The sequence below is a fragment of the Apteryx rowi genome, unplaced genomic scaffold, assembly GCF_003343035.1.
Source record: "Apteryx rowi isolate R43461 unplaced genomic scaffold, aptRow1 scaffold_439, whole genome shotgun sequence".
Lineage (NCBI taxonomy): Eukaryota > Metazoa > Chordata > Aves > Apterygiformes > Apterygidae > Apteryx > Apteryx rowi.
Window position 1 is genome coordinate 692592 of NW_020450693.1, and position 22141 is coordinate 714732.

The 22141-nt window shown below is 37.9% G+C and overlaps 1 protein-coding gene across 1 annotated transcript in view; it reads right to left on the bottom strand.

Moving 5' to 3' along the window:
- Window positions 1-1960: 1960 nt before the first annotated feature.
- The window catches only part of TOMM70 (translocase of outer mitochondrial membrane 70), a 28410-nt gene continuing 8229 nt past the window's right edge, over window positions 1961-22141 (bottom strand). The window contains exons 3-14 of the mRNA XM_026076762.1: window positions 16901-17074; window positions 15457-15583; window positions 14247-14363; window positions 12659-12768; window positions 10562-10710; window positions 9309-9516; window positions 8561-8695; window positions 7641-7748; window positions 6836-6952; window positions 5821-5918; window positions 5154-5276; window positions 1961-4106 (exon numbers count right to left, since the gene is read on the bottom strand). Coding sequence (XP_025932547.1) covers window positions 3953-4106; window positions 5154-5276; window positions 5821-5918; window positions 6836-6952; window positions 7641-7748; window positions 8561-8695; window positions 9309-9516; window positions 10562-10710; window positions 12659-12768; window positions 14247-14363; window positions 15457-15583; window positions 16901-17074 — 1620 coding nt within the window. The 3' untranslated portion in view covers window positions 1961-3952. The remainder of the gene's footprint in view (window positions 4107-5153; window positions 5277-5820; window positions 5919-6835; window positions 6953-7640; window positions 7749-8560; window positions 8696-9308; window positions 9517-10561; window positions 10711-12658; window positions 12769-14246; window positions 14364-15456; window positions 15584-16900; window positions 17075-22141) is intronic.

A 22141-nucleotide genomic window follows, 5' to 3' on the forward strand; every position in this document is an offset into this window, starting at 1 on the left:
TTTTCTTCATGTTTGTCCACCATCCTCCTCCCACAGCTGTTGTCTTGACATAGTTCTTTGATGTTCTTTCGACTTCTCTGGCATGAGCTACATGTTGCCTCTAGCAACCCCAGCCACCTTTATGGAAATCAATGATTAAATTAAGCCAAGCACTAAGGATTCCTTCCCCTCAAAGGACAGGTCACATTATTTCACTTTCAGTGGCAGATCTCTTCCAGCAAGCTTTTTTTTATCTGTGCTTTCACTGCATTTCAGTATACAGACTGTAGTGGAATGCTAAGAAAAAAGCCACAGAGCATAAGGTGAAGTGAAAATTTATTAGTTGAAAAATAAATATAAAAAATTAACAATTCACCATCTAAGTCAGGTCTCCTGCATTAGATTGGTGCCTGCCACATACTCAACAATCAGCATCAGTGTCTGCCATCACTGGGCTCCAACTTCTAAATCATAGCAGCTATTGTAGATCCATATTTCTAAACTACTGCATCGGGCTCCTCCCCCCCCCAGTTCAGCATGCAGAAACTAAACACTCTCTTTGGAGGATTAAAGAAGTGCAGGATTCCCAAGAGCTGACCACTCCTTAACTTTGACAATGTAAAGTGCAGGCCGCACAGACAAAATGAAAGAGTCCACACATGTACAGACCATCCTCCTTTGGGCTTCCAAACAGGAGAGAACAGATGACAATTTGAAATGGGCCTCTTTGGTGAATTAAGAGGTGACACAAATTCAGTCCAATTCAGTGTCTGTCAGGACAGTTTTCAACCAAGCCCCCCATTTTAGGAGGGCTTTTTAAGTGTCTCCAGTAAGCTTCACTCTCGGGAGGGATACAATGGACTGGGATTCCCCCCCCCCCCAAATGAAAGAGTACATAAGCAATCCTTGGTTAGATAGCAGTTGAAGCAATAGCTACTCAATTTTTATATTGGCAGAAGACAGGCACTTTAAGTAACCATATTATACATATGCACCAATATTCTATAAATACAGAAAACTACCCAGTAACCACCCTGAAATAGCTCCAGAAGTTCACCCTGCAAATGTTTAAGTTCTTTTCAAAGGCAAGGCAGAAAATACAGTAATGCCTGTTGTGTCTGGATTCAGCAGGAATGTTATTACCAGCACAGCTGGGAAGCCTGGTCAAAGCTGTAGCTAAACTGGCTCAATTGCTCTTAACACTTCCCGAATAAATTACAGTACAACTCCTTGGTCAATGTTAGGTCCCTCTTCACCTTTCATCTGCAATTAGATCTAAGTAATTCAAATCACAGCTTCTAATCTCCTTTTTGACAAACTTGTCTCCATGTCTGAACAAAAACAAGGACAGCAGGGATTTGACACAATCAGGATTAAGATGCCTGACTACTATGCATGGAAGCAGCTTCCCAGTCTCTAGAACGCACTAGGTTTATGTGAGTCTTCAGTACTAGCTTCCTACATGATTTTACCGGATTCTTTTAAAATAGCAGCAATCATCTCACCACAGCTCTCAACCCCTTGTTGAAAAGAAAGTTAAGTTCACGTGAACACCTGGCTTTAAAGCAGAACCTCAACTATATATCATCCATAAAAAACAAAAAAAAGAAAAAGAAAAAAAAAGACAATCCCTTCTATCATACTAAAGGGGAGCCTGAGCCAAATCCAACTACATACACATTAACAGGATGCCAGCTACTGAGATTCCCAGCTTTCTTGGCTGGTTCTCCTTTCCCCTGTAATCTTCAGCTCTTATCATCATACCTCTACAATTGCAGAGACTTGTTCATTCCATGTCTCTTCCTCATTTTTCCTTAAAGGTTCAGGTGAGAGAAGATGAAAGGGAGTCAGTCATTATCAGCTCTTCCTAGATTCAGAGCAACCTCAAGCAAGCACAGAACACTACTGCAGATTTGTGCAACTTCACTCAGCATTAAGCAATTTTTCACCAAAACCTGTTCTTATACATGTCAGAGAGAGATAATTGAAGGTAATATTTATTTGTTGAGTTTACAGGTGATATGTCATTTACAAAAAAATTACAGACAAATGCATCCTTTCAGTGCAGTTTCAAACTAGTTCAAGAACAGGCAAAAATCTGTGATGATTTGGAATGCTAGTAATAGACAGCACATGCTTTTTTCCCTTAATTGATTTGGGGGGTAGGGGAGCCAACGGGAAAGGAAGGATGAAGAGGAGAAAATGCCAAGGTAAGTAAGGCCATGCGAATAAAAACTCCTTAGGAGAACAGGACACATCAGTCAGTCTGGCATATTTTTGTTCTCAGGTAACTGATGCAGAGAATGGAAGTCCCAGAAGAGCTCCGACACTTGGTAAGTGCAGTGCCCTTAGAGGCTGCCTCTACCTTCCAATGCCTTCAAGCCTACACCAACACTATGATTTCAGATAACCTACTGAGCTAGATAAAATAGAAGGCTTAAGCCTTTGTGTCTACTGTCCAGCATTTGAATTCTCCTTTGTAGTTGCTGGGAGAGAGGAAGGTCAAGTTGAAACTGTAAGTTGCTGCTATATGGTGTCACAACCAGAGAACAAGACAGTTTGACCACAGCTTGGTTCATTTTTTTTTTTTAAGAGATGAAATACATTAGAAAAATTCAGCACAAGCAAATCTTATTTTTAGGATGGGAAGAAACCCAAAACAGTGTATGGTAAATTAGGCAGAGTCAATTGAGGTTTATCCAGTCACATCAATCTAGGGAGAGGCAATACGGACTGACTGACTTCAATACTAAGAAGATCAATCCAAAGCAGCACAGAGCTCTAGCCAAAGGAAGACTGTTTATACTACTCTTTAATAATTTGCTAATTAAAGACTATGTTATTTGCAAAACAGTTGTTTCACTTCTGCAATATTTGTAATGTTAGACAATACAGGGTCTAAAGAAACCAGTAAAGACTCCAAATTCCTTGTTTGAAGTTTCAGACTAGCTTTTGTTCTTTATCTCACTTAATCCTGCAAAGGGCTCTTACAAGGATTAAAACAGAACACAGCAGCCTCCAAAGGCTGAAGAAGAGAATTTAAATGGTCTGTTAGCTGTTACCTATAGGCAAGAGTTTCAGAAACATACAAAGATTATACTCAAGCACGACCTTACCTTGGCAGCTCTACTCCCAAGCAGTGCTGTCTGTTCTTGAAAGTCTCCCTGAACCTTCCAGAACAATTTCCCGTGACATTCAGGTCAGGACTGCTGCAAGGGAATGCGGCCTCTCATCCAGCAACCTCTACACTGAAGCAGTGCCACCTGACCTCTTCCCCCACCAGCCTTGGTACCAGCTCTCTCTCCAGTATGCTAGTGCCTTCTGGGGTGAAGATAAGGACTGTCAAAATAATTCCCTAATAGCTGCCACAGGACTGTTTCTAAGTAGTTATGCAGAGGGTGGGAGGGAAGATTGTGCATGCTTGGATATATTTACAGGGATTCTCTCCACGTCTATTGGCTTTAAAAAAAAAAACCTCTATTATTAAACAGTTCTGTAAATTAATTTTTTCCTTTTTGTAAAATTAAAATCAACTCTCAAGGATTAATTGCATATAAAAAAGAAACCTATTTTACAGCACTGACTAGTATTACCTTTAAAATCAACAGGAAAAAAAAACATGTTGTAAAATTATTTGATAAAGCAAAAATCGCCCACAACATAATCACCCAAAATGAACCAATGTAAAGTTTTTATTTGCATGGCCAAAATGTCTTCCATTTGTTCCCTTGCAACTTTATTTCCCTTAACACGCTTTAAGATTTTTGCTGCAGAAGGAACAAGCTGCAACACTGTATACTTCCTTGAACAACCATTCCCACAACACCTAAACATTTAACAGATGTAACAAATGACAACACCACGAACGGGAAAAAACTAAGTTCCACCATTCAACATGGTTTGCAACAGCGTCTTTAGGGCTGGCTGAAGTGGGCAACTTCACTTTAGGTGGTCTTCTCCTCCTCTTGTTTCGTTACAGTGTTGGTGGTTTCAATCCATACTTCTTTGCAACTTCTGTCTGGGCATAGGCAGCATCACAGAGTGAGTAGAGGTGGGCCATCTCCATTTCAGATTTGGCCAGGTTGATAGCTTTGTTGAACATTTCAATGGCTTTATCCAGATTGCCTCTGAAATAAACCAAAATGCAGTCCAATTAAGATCAGCTAAGCAACTGTTGCATCTCTACACCATCTTTTTTTTCCCCCACAGGACTTACAGTATCCACTACTAGAAGTTTAAAAGGACTTTAGGAGGAAACACCATAAAAACTTGTGATGATGAGGCGCAAACAGAGGGGCAACTTAACTACCAACCTAAGTACCAACCCAAGCAACAAGGACAGCTGTTAAACAGCATTCCCCTTTAGAGCCCCACAGGTGGTAGTGTGGAATAAAATGTTCTCCATGGGTCACCAAGCAGATTACACAGACAATGCCCAGGACATCATAGGGAAGTCTTCAACTTTTCAACTAAACAGACTCTCTTCCCCCTTGGAGACAATTTGTGCACTTAATAGGAAAACTCCTATAGTAAAGATAAGAGCTCAAATTATTTAGACATAAAATGCTTGTACAGTTTTTCACTGCAGAAGTTTAGTTGTCTGCTATTTTGATGGTTAAACAGGTAAAGAAGCCCCTGTTATAATCTCAGCTACACCAAACTTTTGCATGATTTTAACATAACACACTGTTCTCGAATAGTGCATTAGTCTTTCCTTTTTACCCTAGGAGCTTGCAAACTGCAGAGCTGTTGGGTGGTAGTTAGGCTTAACAGTCTAGCTCAGCATTCTTAGCACAAATGGCTTAGGCACAGTAAGATATGTTTTAAAGGACTACATTAGACACACAGGAAGCCTAGTAATGATTAATAAAAAGTTATTTTAAATGTACGAGGGATGTATTTTCACATACAAAGACTCATCTGCAGCTTGTCCAGTAAGTACGAAACTGGTAAACATAGGAACCTGCCAGACCATAAAGCAGAAATATGCCATCAAGAAAGAAAGGCCTTCCCTAAGAGTTACAGAACAGAAGTCAGGACTTTTGGTAAGACCTGGCTTCCCATTGTACTGGAGAGAAGATCTCAAGAAAGACTTAAGATTCATGGAAAAATCTAAAGGACTGCTATAATTTCAAAAGTAATTTAGAACTCTTAACACTACATCTTAACATTACCTTTGCACTTCAATCGTTCCCATGGTTTCATATGCAAAATCACATTTGTTATCAATTTCAATGGCCTTGCTTATGAGTTCTAAACCTTTGTCTAAATCTTGCTTCCACTGAAGCTGAAGTAAGCTAAAAGAGAAAGAGAAAGTTTAGAACAAACTTCATGTATCCTCATAACCAAGCCTATGCAAGCAAGGAAGAAAAAAAAAAAAAAAACACCTCTGTACAAAGATATTAAAGTCTTAATGCAGGGTGGACAGTAGTTTCACGGCTTTTAAAAGAAGGCATATGTGAAATTCACTTTCAATAAGCTATGTTACCAGTCTAATGACTCCAAAGAAAGGTAAATTCCTCTCAAGAAGACTGGTTACAAGATGTTTTTGTGAAAGAGAAAAATTCAGCACAAAGCTCAAATTGAGACAGAGCTAAATTAAGAGTCAGATATACTTGACACAGACACTCAATTAGGAATGAGAAGTAATGAAACTTTACTGAAACTTCAGTCTTATTTACAGTTTAGTCAAAGTTGTAGAAATACATTTAACAGCACTAAGCTGTTTTCACAAAGTTACTCTTCCCAGCAGAACTTTTCAAGACAAACATTCAGTTATGCTCGATTCACCTTGGTATGTCAACCGCCCTTGACCAAAAGAACTGCGAACTCGATACATACCCTTTATGAACATATGTAGTGGCATTGTCTGGCTCAAGGTCAATACATTTATCATACATTTCATCAGCCTTGCCAAACTGCTGTTGATCAGTTAGTGCCTGCATCAGAAGAGAAATCCATACATCAACATGCAACCAAAATATGCACTTTGTGTTAGGCTAATTCTAACTAAAATCATATTGATGTGAGATTGAATTTCTCTCTCCTATCACAGAGCAGAGCAGGCCAAATACACAAGTTAGAGTTTATTTTCAAAAGTTGATGCTTTTTAGAAAAAAAGCGGCTAGGCTTTAAGTGCAAAGATTATCAACACAGTACTATCTGTAATGGTCTGTAATGGGGGTCCAGAAACAACATATGTTAAATATACCACAAGTAAAAAATCATTCTACAAATCTGTACATGCAAGTCTCAACTTCTTCCTTTTCAAGCTTACTTCTCCTTCATCTTCCTTATCTTTTGAAATTACACAAAGCCTCAAAGGAAACACATCCATACTGGCTACCCACTTAAAATCAGAGCCCCTAGTATTTAGTACTAGAACCAGCAGCACATTTTCTTAGAGAAGAAATGACATTCTCTGTTACAAGGGTACTTTACACACCTGTATAAAACTCTGCTTACCCAGTTTATGTCATTCGTAGCAGAACAAAACTGTTACCCTAGTTCCACACATTCAACTCCCAGATAACCTGGAGAATTCCTACAGTTCGTCAAGTAGGATGTCAAACACATGCACAAATTCAAGGGGAAGTGTACTCCAGATCACTCTTCTAATAACCACCCCTGCTCCTCATCCCTTATAACCTGCTCCACTTTCCATTAATTCTCTCTCTGCTTCCCCTACCCCAGAACACCCATACCCATTATTTAAAGGTAGTTTATCAAAGGATGTGCATTATTCCAGAACTTATTTTCAAAGATATTCAAATAAGATTCAAAGGAATGTTTGTTATCCAAGCTAAAAGGCCCATGAGAATGCAGCACTTTTTTTTTTAGAGAGAGAAAAACGTACCTGAGCATAGAGTGCATACCCTTCAGCACACTTTGGAAATTTTTTTATGACATCTTCAAAGCCCTTCATAGCTACCTGAACAGGCAAAGGATTATTTCCTGTATACGCTTGGCGATACTATTAAAGAGAAAAAAAAAATTAAGCAAGAAAAAAAAAAAAAAAAAAAGGTTCAGACCCCCACATATCCCCAAGAGATGTGTGCATCATGACAATTGCTTTACAAGTTCTGGAAGGTGATATGTCTGCATACTCTACCAAATTTGTTTTTAAGGAACCTACCATACTTCCAAGTCTCTGGTACCAATGGAGGAGGAGTTGGGGGTGAAGAAGGAAAGCCATAAGGCCAGGTAGTTGCCAATAGCATCCCCTTTTTCAGTGCCCAGAATGCCTCCTTTTTTCACACCAAGCAAAGCCGTCCCCAAAAGATTCCTGCACGCAGGGCACGGTACTAGCTTGAAATAGTTTGCTTCCCCGTTCCGATGATGGCTCTGCGTTTTCCACACCATTCAAACTGATTTGAGTAAAGCTTTATCTGATACAATTAGAGTGAAGCTTTGCATTCCTCTACCACGAAACACAAAAGACCACCTACTGTTTGAATAACGAACATTGAAAAATAAAAGTGGCAAACCCTTACTCAAACTGAAGAAATTCTGTTGCATTAGTTCTTTATCTTATTATCACATAAAAAAATTAAGATGTTCATTGCACTACTTTTCAATTAATTTCAAAGAAAAACTGAGAAACAAAATATGTTTTCAAGAACCTCTTTAAAGAAGAACACCCAGACAAACACGTTACCTACCAGAGCAAAACATTTCTGTGCTTGAGCCAAGGCAGAATCAGGCCGCAATCGGATACATTCATCAAAGTCTTCCACAGCCTCTTCAACTTGGTCAAGCAAGATTTTCAACTAACCAGAATGAAAGAGAATCCTATTTCTGTATTTAATCTGTGCTTCATACATGTAAGTGATACTTCAATTAGCATCAGTTAAAGTAGTCTCCAGTTCACATTTAGAACTATCTAGAGATTTACAAAACCTGTGACTAAAACTCACTGACAGAACATATCAGAGCCATCAGTGAAGCTTTGGCTTCAGACACAAAAAGGCAATGTCCACAGGTAGGGACTGAGAACGTTTGCATTTTAGACTGTTGTCTCTCCATTCCTGCTTTAGCAGAGATTCTATACATTATGGTCAGTCTCCATAACTGTGCTGTATTTTCTCAAGTTACTTTGCCTCACTGTAGTTAATGTGAACTATGTGGAGTTTAAAACATTTTCGCTTTCAAACCTCATTTCATCTCTCTTTTTTCCTGACATTGCAGTCCTCCACAAGAGTAAAGCTTACTTTGTTGTTCTCTTTCTTTACTGAGGAGTTATTTTAAAATGCCAATTTTCAAACTGCAGAAGAGTTTCATCCACTTCAAACATCAAATAACACCATTCTTATCTCTGAGCACCAGGGAGATCTAACAGAGTCCTGGCGAGAGGCACTTGATCTTTGGAAGTCTTCCTTACCAAAACAACTTAGCATATCTGTATATGGCAATGTTTCTTTTTTCTTCTAGCATCTTTTATATTACAATTCCAAGTTAGGAATTCACATTTTTCTAATGCAAACAGTATAAAGTGTGTCTGATGATATACTGATCTTTACTTTTCTTTTAGTATATACTGAAATATTCAAATATTAGGACAAAATCACTATGTTTTTTTTACTTGTCCTCGATGGTGGTAAACATCTGCATTCTGCGGATCAATATCAGCAGCCATGTTAAAGTCTTGAGTGGACAGCACAGGCTGCTGCTGCTGCATATACATACTTCCTCGTTTGATCAGAGCATTGGCTCGGAGCTGTAAAAAGAAAAAGGTTCAAATAAACATTAGGCATTCCAGCATTTGCCCAGATTTAGGACTTGGTTACAATTACAGTATATTTTTAATTGAATTAGTTTCTCCCACTAACAGATTTCATTCATTCTAAGCAGGAATAAATCTCACGTGGAGTCTAAATCAATCAATACAACTTAATCCTTTGCTTAATTGCAAGCAAGTCAGCCTATATTTTCCATGGATTTTCATCCCTAGGGAACCCTTTTAGAAGACGTTCCCTATGCTTACAAATACATCAGCACTTTTAGAAGCAGTTCAACATGCAAGTACAATTAATGTTTTTCTCTTATTTATGAATTATATTTTTCAGTTCATATAAGCCTCTAATTGATTCCACTTCCTCTATTCTTTAATTTCTACTGCTTAGCACAGCTGTCTCAGAAATACTAACAATACAATATTGACAATACAATTATCCAGGAATAAAACAACGTAACAGTGAAAGAAAACAGAACACTTCCATTAAGGGCCTGAAAAGTTGGAAAAATGAAGCTCTGAACTTCACTGCAAGTCTATCCTCTAACTTTTATGCTTTCTCAACCCAAACTAGAATCCAGCTGTGACAGATTCTTACCTTCACATTTGCACCTTCCATGCTGATAACCTGATCTAGGTCTGGTTTGGCAGCATTTGCATTGCCAATAAGTAAATAGAAGGTAGCTCGCAGGAGTAAAGCTTCTGCCATGTATTTTCCTTTTGCTTCGATTTCTTTTGTGCTCTCACTGATAATTTTGTCGTAGTTCTCTTCTTCCATATACTGTTTTGCTCTCAAATAGCCAGAGCTGTAAATGACACAAGAACAGCTGTATATACATAAGCATTCACTGAACGCTCCAATTTCAGTTCAGACCTTTTTATTTTTAAAATCATAACGAATACTAACTTTTTTCTATTCTAAGTTGCAACATCAGCATTATAAATAGAGTTACAAATATTCCTGGATGAAGTCATCACAGATTCAAAACAATTTAAACACAAAATGCCCAAATTACATTTGAAAGAAAACAAAGGAAGATTTTTTTCCACTTCAACTTGAGCTTCATTTGTCTCTTGAATTTTTTTCGTGTTAAGGACATTCGTAATCTCCGACTTAAAACAGAGAGGTCGGCATGGTATTCCGGTCAAAAAATTAAATAAAAAAAGTTAGCAACGTGCATTTTACATGTGAAAGACGACTTCACAGCAAAAATTAAAGCAAGTACTGCCTTGTTCTCAACTAAGTGTCCTGGATTCAATCAATCTACCCGTAGATCAGGTCCTTCCATCTTGCTTAAAAAACAAAAAACAAAAACACTCAAGCTTTTCTAAGCTTTTCTTTGTCAGAACAAACCTCTCCTGTAGGTGCAACTTGATTCTAAAAATATAAAGATCCTTTCAGCCTCAGTTGCTGTAGTTCAGAGTTTTCATTAACGCAGACCTTTTTCCTAGCTTGTATTTCCCCTTCCAATCCAAAAGCTAATTTGCTCTCTTCCTTGAAAACTCTCTTTTAGTATAAAACATCCCTTTTTCCAGAAACCTTTCAGCTCTCTTCCCATCCTCCCACCTCCTAGGCTTTACTATCGTACTGTAAATAAGTATTCAGCATATCTTCCTGATCTCATTGTCTTCCTCTGCTTAACGCATCAAAGCCACTTATGGTTTGGAACTAGCCAGTCTGCTTTCACAAAAGTTTTTTTTTAAACATTGATCTTATTTTATAGGTTTACTTATCACCACGGGACTTCCCATACCAAGCATTATAAAACAACAGCAAGTTACACTGAGCAGAGTATCAGAGCCACTGAAAACTTAATTCCAGTACCTAAAAATTCCCAACTGCACACTCACTTTTCTTTTACTTCAGAAGCTTCTCCCTCCTTATCCTTATCTTCATCTGACTTCTCACCCTTAAGCAAAGGCTGGGAGATTATATCATCTGTGAAAGAGCTGAAGTAGGATTTAATGAACTGTGGTGAGGGCATCAGAGGCTCACGATTCTGAAACAAAGAGAAACGTACTTTTAAGTCATTAGATAGTAAGATCAGATGGTAAATGAGGAAGTGGATAAAGAAACGTGATGATAAATAAATTCATTCAGGAAAAGAAAAAAAAATTCTGACTTTCCATTGATAATCTCACAGATAGTTTGGTATTTTTGATGTGATAGTTAGCCATTCAGGGGTTACTTAAACTTCAGATCAGAACCTCGTACCCATCACCAGTGGGAATGAAAAGATATTCAAGAGAGAAGGAAGGAGACAGGATCATTCTGCATGTGTGGCTAGAAATGAGGACTCCTGCGATTAACACATTGGGTAGATGTACCGAAGTGGTATGTGTGCATGTAAGTTGCCTGAAAAAGCAAGCTGGTAGTCTAAGCAATGGGCCTGCATATCCGACCTAAGAGCTGGACCCTGACTTGCATTCAAGTAGATTCTGAATGGCAATTTGACCTTTTCTCCAACTTGTCCAAGAAAAGCTGCTATCATTACAATGAAGACTAATGAGGCAATAGCCTAATTCTACCTGGTGCTTGGCCCAGATACCACACATTTTACTTTAAATCTGAGAAGAAACACCCCTTAGGTGCAAAAGCCTTTGTACAGCAGAAAAAAAATCTTGTTCAAAAAGAACACTGCGCACAACATTTACAATTCAATTTTTCCTGTAAGAAAAGTCTGAACTCACTCTTCTCAATTCCTCTATAAAGTTGTACCATAACACTGCCTATTTGAAGCACACCCTACTTTATGATGCTGTCACCATCATACCAGAAGCACAATTTACATGTTTGTTACCTTGACTCTCCACAATTATATAGAATTTATAGGAAAGAAATTCAGAATCTCAAAACCAATGTGGGTAAGTACTTCAGGCACATTCAAAAATAACATGTGAGAATGTTTTGATGCCTAACTTTTTTGTAGACCTATACACAGCCACTTAAAACTACAACTGCTAGCTACCCCTATACTTCTATAGTTCTCATTGCTGCAGTTTACAGACTTTAATGCAAAGAAATCTGAGAGTTTCCAAGCAGAAAAGTACAAGTACGAGCAGCTATTTACAGGGATGGAACAGAAACAGACTGTGATTGAATGTCACAAACTAATCCATCAAGACAAAGGCTTATTTCTCAAGACAGAATCAGGAAGTCTGACCACGAACAAAAAGGTCAGACTTCATAATGCATCATTTTTTCTTATGTACTTAAAAAAAAAAACCCACAACAACCCACACACCTTAAACATTCTTATTTCTTCATTTTTTAAAACCCAGGAATTCCTCTGTTAACTTACATAAAATTTCTATTTATAAAATAAAAATAACCTTGGGAAAAAAGCCCTCAACCTTCCTTCTCATTTTAAGTCAGTCATTACATATGGAACCAAAATTGTTAAGACATTTTTGATGATTTATAACCCTTCTTGTCACAACACATACCATAATTCACTCAGCCAAATTACATACTGTAACTAATTCAGCTAACTGAACATTTGGCTCATGTAAACTATATCCCTATTGCTGTTCTAACACTGATACCTATCCTGTTTCCATTATGTTGCTATCCCCAAAAAGTCCTAAGTAGGGCATCACACAAACTTAGACAGCATGTATCCTGAACGTAGCAATAAATTTGATTAATACTATACACAACTCAAAGCCTAAGGGGAAACAAACAATCATTTTACTCAAATCTGTAAAAAGATTTTACAAGCTAGAAACAGGCCTCCCTTCCTAAAGAGGTTTCAGAAAGTCTAGTACATATCCCAGTGGAAAACATCATAAGTAAAATAGTTGCTTTGCACTAAACTGTTGATGTTGATTCTTAGGTTCACTGGCTGAAGACAGTGACTTGCTTGTTAACAACTGACAAAATGCCAACAATGTTTCAACAATCAGGCAGGCAGAATCAGAACGTGTCCTCAACATCACAAGTCTTACCTTATATTTCTCTTTGGCCTTTTCTTTTCCAAGGAGTTTAAGAACTTTATCAGCTAATAACATACTTTGCTGGTTTTGAAAGGCTTCTAAAATGCAGACTGCAGTGACATCTAGGGAACAACACACAAAAATGAAATTAGAAACAACCTGTGCTAGCTACTAAAGTACAAAATGCACCACTATTACAATAAGTCACTGTCAAACTAATACACATCCCATTCATGGATGAAAGCCTCCATTTCCAGTTGCTATATTTGCCACATTTTCCAAAATAGAAAATTTGCACTCCAAGTGATCTCCTTTTGGTAAAAGGATTTCACCACAGCAGATGAAGGGTTTTTTTGTGTTTTTTTTTGTTTTTTTGTTTTTTTTTTAAATCTACAAACATCCGTAAACAAATAGTGAAATTTCATACTTCCAACAGGGGCTTTCAACATTTTGTAACTTTCAAGATAGCAATTATGTTCAAATTATGTTCACATTAAAAAGTGCTAACACAGCTTCTCTTCTGGGACTGGTCCTAATTTTCTGCTTTTAAAATTCAAATTCAGTCCGATCACATCTCGCTCCTTTCTCAGTTTGAGAAATCTTCTCCTATTGTATTACAAGTTTTTCTGTGCACCTCTGTGCCTTTGGGAAGGAGCAAGTTAAAAAGAAATTCCCTGCTGACTCATTTAAAAGTGCTAGCCCACACCACATCACTTTCATTCGCGCATAGAGCCTCACGCATGTAAACCAATTGTTGCCCGAATAACGTTTTGCAGTGCTAAATGAGCCCTTTTGGCACATTATCATTACTTCTCTAGGTCCTCAAATTTTGCTGAGTAATGTAATGCTACTCACTACTGTTCCCCTATTTAATTTCTATATAAAACCCTGTCCCTTTCACAGAAATACATTAAGAAGGAAAACCCTAGAAAAAAGGCTTAGCAGAAGCCTAAAATATCATTCCCATAAAGTCACTGTGTAAGGTTATTAACTGAAGATCAGAGTTTGGATTTGAAATTCAAACAGTGTACTGTAATGAAAAGCAAGTGTTCCATCACAGACTTTCAATGTAGTTGAATGTAGTCTGTAACCCTACACTGCTACGGAGACTTTTATGTGATTATTTCTATCAAAACTCCCCATAACTCTGGCATGGTCAAGAAGCACAGAGGAATCCCTGGGAAAAAACGCTACAGTCAGAAGCAGCGTGCAAGACAGAGTTTAGTAGGACTCTGTTATACCATGTTATTTGCCTGGCACATATGCTTTGCCCAACACAGGCAGCTGCAAGCCAGTGCCCAGACTCAGGTGAGGCAGCAGGATCTTCACAGATCATACTACCAGGGAGCACCAGAGTTTTACTTTGCTTTGCTTTCCTCTGTTACATCAATGTACCCCACTTCCTGGGATTCTATTGGCCACACACAGCTGGTAGTATCAAGTAATATCTTATTAGAAAACTTATTTAGTTCAGAAACTGCAGACATTTTCAAGCACATCAGACGTTTTTCAGATCTGAAACGAACTAAGCTAAAAATGAAATACAGGTTGAAAACAATTGCTACAAACATTAGTGCTACTACCATTATCAGAAGATTACATTTAAGAATTATCACGCTGTTGCAGAGACCCTTGATCTTTCCTGTGGCTTTTGTCATCTGTATCACAACTACAGAAGGTCTAGATTTTGCTGCAGGACAGCTGCACTTCCGGAGTCCTGTAACAAGTGATTGGTGTACTCAGCAGATGTTCTACAGATTCTTCTGAAGTTACTGAGTGATTGCAAGGGACTGGATTCAATGACCTAAGCAATCTCTTCTAGTGCCTATGCTCCTACATGGCAGAAAGGCAACTTGCCATTGGAGAGAGGAGGAAAAAAAAACAAAAACAAAAAAACAACAACACAAGACAGAGCACATAGACTTTCCTCACTGTATTCATCTTCTAATTTAGCAGATCTAGTTCTTAGCTGTTACACATAATAAAACTAATTTAGTTTCCTTAACAGTTAGATTCACCAGCTACCAAAACACCACTTTGTTTTCTTTCCTTCTTTGATAATAAGTATGGACACAGCTGAAAATTTCATTTGTCTTTTAACCTTGCTTCAGCAGGAATAATTTCACTTGATGAAATTTAAATGGATATTTTCAAACAGTGACACTTAGTTCAGAGGTATCTTCAGACAACACATCTGACCTCTAATTCTCCTTAATTTTGATGTCTCAGTCACATCTTCCTGACAGTTGGCAATGTGTTCTGTTAGGGATAATATATGCAAGGATTTGATACCCTAGGTTGTGCCAAATATAGAATGTTTATATAAAAAAAACTTATCTGTTCCAAATATCATAACTGTTATACATCAGAAAAATACTACTGAAGCTGTTTTTGCTTTAATACCTGCCAAATGAAAGCTGCAGAAACACCTTGGTTCCTAGAGGAGTTATTTCTCTACAACAGATCGGGAAGAAAGTTTGTTTTTGCATGGAACTAGAATGACTGTTGTCTTAACATGTTAGGTGAATTCTGCTTTAAGAAAGTAGGGAGTTTCCTGGAAACAGGATATCCTAAATGGTTACAGATCAATTTCTAGCAACTGTCTCAGATCTAAGCTAAAAAACAGAAAAAGGTTTCTTCCTACAATAGGAGAAAACATACTTGCGGTAGCTATGAATGTTTTTAAACACATAATTGTGTATTACTGTAGTTACAGAAGGAAAAAACAAAACAATCTTACAAGTTTTACTGTCTCCATAGTGCCTGAGCTGCTTATTCCACTTTAAGTGCACACACCAAGAGACACTCACCTTCTAAACATTCCTTCTTATTGTCTAGCTTCTCATGAGCCTTTGCACGTCTGAAGAGAGCTTTTACGTATTTAGGGTTAAGCTCAACAGCCTTTGTACAGTCTTGTGCCACTTCTGTCCATTTTTGCTGTAGGTAGAAGAACAGCATGATGAAGGAGATCCTACTCAGAAAGCTGCATTATATTAGCTTTCTGCTACCAACCCCAGGGTCATGCCCACCTAACAGTAGCTGCAGTTCCCAGGGCTCTGGTTCTACCTGCTTGCTTCTATTTCTGCAAGTTTCTCAGTAAGAAACTGCCAGCCACCACTGGAAGCCGCCTGCACCAGAAAAGCCACAAAACAGAAAACGAATTCTTACAGAAAAAACAAAACTGGACAGTTGTATGAAGCATATGGAAGAAGATAATGAGCTGATGTAAAGATACCTGCAGGAGATAATGGGGGGACTGAAAGACAGACACACAACAGATGGAAAAAAATAAGATGAAAACATAACAAAAACCAACACACAAGATTAATGATGTGCTAAAATACAATGTTATTTTAATTTACTATTGTTATTTTAGTTTACTACACTACATCACTTCAAAGGGATGATATATGAATATGTAGGAGTAGAGTTGGTCTAGGCTATTAAAAAAATAATCTATTAAAAGTTAAAACACAAAAATTTAAAATTAAACATAAAAACAGGCTTTTCTAATAATTGGAAGAGAGGAACCACATACAGTTCTTAAGCATTCATTATTCATAAATTAGTATTACAAGCAATATTTGTTTAGACAAGAACTGTGCTTTATCCCTCTCTAACTTCCAAGGCTAGGTTTCTCTAAGCATCCAGTCTCTCACTTGATACTTCAGACCATGCAAAGTCAGTTTTTCCATTCTTTTACACAGCTCTCCAATTTGACCTCAGAAGTAAGTTTGTTGATATCATAATAAAAAACACTAATCCATTTCTAAAACAAATATCAAGTATACATAGCTAACAACTAAATGTTACTTCCACCTACGCAAAATTTTGGGTTTGGGCTTTTATAGGTTGTGTGTGGTTTTTTGTTAGCTTTTGAAGTAGCATCCCACCAAGATATTTAACTTTCATCTAACAGTTACAAAGCAACACACTAGTAGAGAAAAGCAAAAATAACAGGTATACAAGGTATCCAGAGGATAAGAAATTAAAACCTTGCCTTACAAGAAAGGGCCTAGAAAGACACATAAAAATTACATAAGATAGACTGAGATGAGTTAACAGAAAATAATTTTAAATGTATGTGGAAAAGCATGATGAGCTAGTGAAAAATTATAGCTGCAAGCAGCGGCATCCTGCTTTAAAGGCAGCAGATATCACCATCTGGGAATCTTCAGTGGACAAAAATGTCAAAATACCTAACTTACACTGTAACTTTTTAGAATAAACATATGATTAAGTTTAATTTCTTACCAGTTGTTCATAGGCAGCAGCTCTGTTCTGATAGAAGGTAGAAAGATCAAGGTTTTTCTCAGGAGGGCACAGGCTGATAGCTTCAGTATAACACTGAATAGCTTGCTCATATTTTCCTGCTTTAAAGTATTTGTTTCCTTTATTCTTGGCTGCTTGAGCTCTATCAAGAGGGCTCTGAAAAAGAAAAGTGTTTGGTCATTCAAATAAAGAAAGCTTCACAGCAAGCAAAAGGCGCACATAAGGGCTGATCTTCAAAGATGTAAAACGGATCTGAGCACTAAGCTCTAGCCCGGACTTCTGAAAACCTCCCTCCTTCCAATTTTTGGAAAAATGCAACAGATTCTCTTTTGCAAGTATATAAGATAGCAGAGCAGCTTTTAAACTGATTCACCACAATGCTATTAAACTGTGTAGTCAACTCTCTTTAGAAAGCTAGACAAGTTTTAATGTTACCAGTGGTGATCAGAAGAACCAGAGACTGAAAGTGTGAAAACAACAAAGCCTTCAGAACAGTTCAAATAGGAAAAGTTTCCACCTGAAATGCATATAGCCTGTAAGACCAGAGCTGACTCAGCAGAATATGAACAAGAAGAGGAAAATACTCTGTGAAAAGTCCTACTGAACAAGACAAGAAAAACCTGCATGGGAAAGCAAACATGTTTTGCCTTCCTTGCACTAGATGAATTACCAACTCTTTTACAGCCTCACACAACCTGCTCATCCAACTTCATCCAACTGATAAAAAGTGCTGGGCTGCCACAGTCTGTCATTCTTAGCAGAGGATGGAAAATTTTGCTAATTGGCCTTGCTAACCAGACTGTTAGGTTTGGCCTTGCTTGCTGACCGTCTGCATTTCTGGAGAAACCAGCATGCACATGCAACCTCTAAATTTACAGAGCAGCTATCAAATATTGTAGTTTATAAGGAATTAGATGTAAAAAGACCCTCTTCAATCAAAGAGCTATGACTCACATTCAGTAAATACACAGCTGCAGAAGATACTAAACGTTCCTCTTCTGGATGTCACTGAAGGAAATACAGAATTCTTTGCCATGCCTTAGCTGTTCCTCTTTCACAGTCCAGCTTCAGTGATCACATGGCAGTTCCCAGCTAACGTGCCAGACAATGAAGTGAACAGATGTATGAGCAAACATGCCTTTCTTCCAACCTCTCTGAGGAGGGGAAGAGTAAAAAACAGTTAGTGGCAGGATTCACTAGGTTTCACCTGCTGAATCACACACATCAAAAAGATCATCTAGAATTTGCTGGCAGTTGTAAATGCTGCCCTGTGACCATATTTCTGTCTCCTCTCCTTCCCTCATCCACTGCTAGTGTCACAAACTATACTCAGATTGCTGCAAGTCAAACTTCGAAGCATCTTTTCATTTCATCAGCCTTTTTCCCCCGACATCTGCTCAAGTTTCACGCCAGTCTGATCATTTTTAGCATCAAAATGACTTTTTAAAACTGAAAACTTGGGAGGGAAGGCCAGTAGCTGCAGTACAGCTCCTCATTTAAGGCTTGGTTTCCAGTCATGGCATGAATGAATCAGATAATGGGTGTCAACTTTAGTTTCTGCACAAAAATAAGGACCCAAACAGAAGAGAAGTACCCTACAGGCACTCTCCTGAGGAAAGGCTTACCAGTGAAACCATATAAGGGGGAGAATTTCTTAAGTACCCCTACTGCCAGAAAAGCTCTTCTCTCAGAGCTCACTAATCACTCAGTCTACCAGAAACCAATCTCCATTTTTGGTGTTCATAGAGCAAAGTGATCTGCATCATTTGTTAGGTTTTTGTTTCTAAGGATTTAAGTTCAAATTGATTAAAGATGATTAACATCACCCCTCTTCATACACTGTGTGCAACTCAATGGATACACAAACCACAACTGGAGTGCAAATATTTTTACTGAGAGCCAAGTAGCTGCATATTTGATAAGCTGTTACTTTAAAACTCAACCCAAGTCTGAAAGGAAGGTTATATTTACTTTAAATATGTTCTAAATGTGGCTCCCAGTATAACAACTCTTACTGTTCTCTTAACTAATACACACAGAGGACAGAAATTAAATTACAGAAAAATCAGCTTGGATTTTTCCTTTGGCATTTCTACAGCGAATCACAACAGAAATTTCTTTGTGAGTAGTTTACAAAATTCAGTGGTGTTCCAAGTTACTTCCTACCTAAAAGAAAGCATACAGCACGATATGCAAGCCACACCACGCTTTCAGACCTGTACTCCCAGTATCAAAATTCTTTAAGTTTGCTGAGATTTAAGTCTACATTACAAACAGAGCGAAAAAATTCAATCAAGTCTATGCTGAGCATATGTTTACATTTGTTTACTACTTTACAATCACAGCCAATTTCTTTAGCCCACTGATCAATTACTCCAATACCCGTTTCAGGCTGGCCAGACAGTCTGTTCCCATCCTACGCAGTTGAGCAGCCCTGCACTGTCGTCCCAGAGTAAAGATGCATGCCACAGATGAGGACTACAGGACAATATCCAAACGCAATGGCTGCTCCAGTGTAAGGCGTTGGATAAGAACTGTAAGTGGCAGCAAGGAGCTTGTAGTTCTGGGGCTGTCACTGGTGCTCTGCCTGCTCCTTGGGAAGCATGAATTCATAAGATGATCCTAACTCATGCAACAGGGACCAAAGATCTTTAGAGAGCACAAGGCATGATGCCATAAGAAAACCCACCAAAATTAGTAACTCTGTTATCAGAGCAAGCTTTGAATAATAGTAACAAGGCCACAGACCAGACAAAGAACTACAAGGAAATTAATTATCAAATAGATGCTCATTCAGTAATTACTCTCCATCCCATGCATTGCATGATGCAAGAAATTTGGGGGTGGGGGGATTAGAGAACAATATGTTATCATATAATCAAGTCCACAGTAACGTACATGCAAGAAGAAAGTCCATTTTTCTTGTGCTAGTGTAAACTAGATTCCTAACTTTTGAGTGTTCATCTCTGCAGCTTTAGGCACACTATGCTGCTATTCCTCTGTCTGCATATAATATAACATTTCTGAAAAGCAGCTGTTTTAAAAGTGAAGGTTCCTACAGCTCTGTATAACCAATAAACCTGTTTTGATAAGGACCTATGGGGGGGGGGGGAAATGTTTAGCATTGCATACCCATGAAAAAGAGAACCCCACACAGACTGTATAGAAATTGTGGATTAAAATAACAATAAAACATTTTCTAAGCATTCAGACCTGAAGCCACAGATAAAATAGTGCCAAGTTTTAAACGCAACTCTCTTTTTTCAAATAATGATGAGATTCATTTTCTTAGCAAACAGAAAATTCTTTTACCACAGAAAAAACATACCAAAAAACAGTGGATTAATTTATGTGTCTGGTGCAGAATAATCACTGATACAGTCACGGAACAAAAAGCTGCTCAGACATGCCCCAGAAAAAAAGAACATAGCTTTTATTTTAGTTTTATGAAACTTAACAATATTTATAACTAACAACTTTTTAAGAAAAGCATAAGAAATTCTGTTTCTAAATTACATATTCAAGTTAAATAACTGTGGTATAACCTGCTGAAACCAGAAATATTAAAAGCTAAATCCATGCCTGTCTTCTTTTGCTTCAGGGGTGTGTGTGTGTGTGTGTGTGCGCGCGCACGTTTTTTATTTTTTTAAGAACTCATGTTACATTATATGTTGCAATATTTTCATAACAGCATAAATAAGAATATTAAAATAATTTTTAATATATGATCAGTTTTTGAAAGAGTTAAGTCTTAGATTTATCCCTGACCTACTTTCTGCATTTTTTGAGCTTCTTCTTCCCCTGTCAGCCCTGTTGCTACAGGAAGATGTACACAAATAAGAAACTGACTTATTATCGAAGGAAAGTTCATGTACTTTACATAGAACTAAGCAAACAAAAGACCCTTTTCTTCCACTTCCTTGCAGCTGTAATAATTCTAGACATTATTTGCCACCAGACTGAAAATATTTTCAGACAAAAATGGCATTTATATTTTTAAAGGCAACAGTCCCGGCATCTTCCAATTTCATGGCTTCTGCTCACCTGACCCATTGCAATTGTGGTTACTACGGCAACAATCAACACAGCATGCCAGATGTACTTTGACTCTACAATGAAGGACCTTATAGAGCAAGAACTCCTCTCACATAGTTTGTCATCTCTTAGTCGAAGAATCAGTGTAACAAGCAAGGCAGTTCAATAAAATGAAGTTCATAATCAATTGTCTACAACGGCAGTGTATACAAACAGCACTGAGCCATGCCACAGGCTCTTCTGAATACATCAACAAGAAAGGAAGGAAATTCTCTCGCTTGATTTGCTTTGAATTAATTCTGATGAGCATACAAGAACAACTACCAGAGAGTTTTTATTTTAGCTGTATGATGGCACTCCATTTACAGACTAATTTACTATTCCATATTAAAGTACAAACTACAGTAAGCTTTTTATCCAAAGAGCAGTTTTAGTCTGCTCCTTACAAGTAAGATTTCTTTCTATTCCCAATCTAACAAAAAGGGAATTTTATTTCATTCTCACCAAAGATAACAGTGACATGCCACAATGGGTATCCCATCTGAAGACAGAAGATACACTTTCAGGAAACTAAGATTTTGAGCTGCAACTTGCACCGCAGACACTGGGACATAATGGGAATGCAGGAATTTCCATTGCACTTTCATCACAAAGCCAGGGATAGCAACCCGACCCTGAAGCCAGCAGAGCTGAAAGAGCCTCCTATAAAAAGGTCTGCTTTCCACACTCACTTTCATAAGAGAGTCTGGGATCCCACCACAGCCGTCTGGGATTAAACATTTGCAGAAAAAAAACCTTTTCATTGTATTTTTATGCCCACATGAGGGATCTTTTTAAACTTTTTGTCACAACCATATTCATGCTAACAAATTAAGAGCCTGTTTCCTAGAGATGAAACTGTTTTTGTTATATTAAACTTGCTCAGAACAAACCAGTAAATGTTAAAAAAATACCAATCATCATGAGATTCTTTTGTACTTTACAATTCCCACAGATGCCAACACTAAAGCAGCATTTGCAACTTTTTAACACTTCCTAGGGTATATAATTTTTGCCAGACTTGGGCCAAGTTGTGTACCCACCACGAATGTCTGACACAGTGTGGGACAATGGTCTGTGATTATCTGTGATCCTCCCTGCCGTGGGGTAAACAGTGGATACAAAGGGTGATTTGCGGTCTGATGCCCA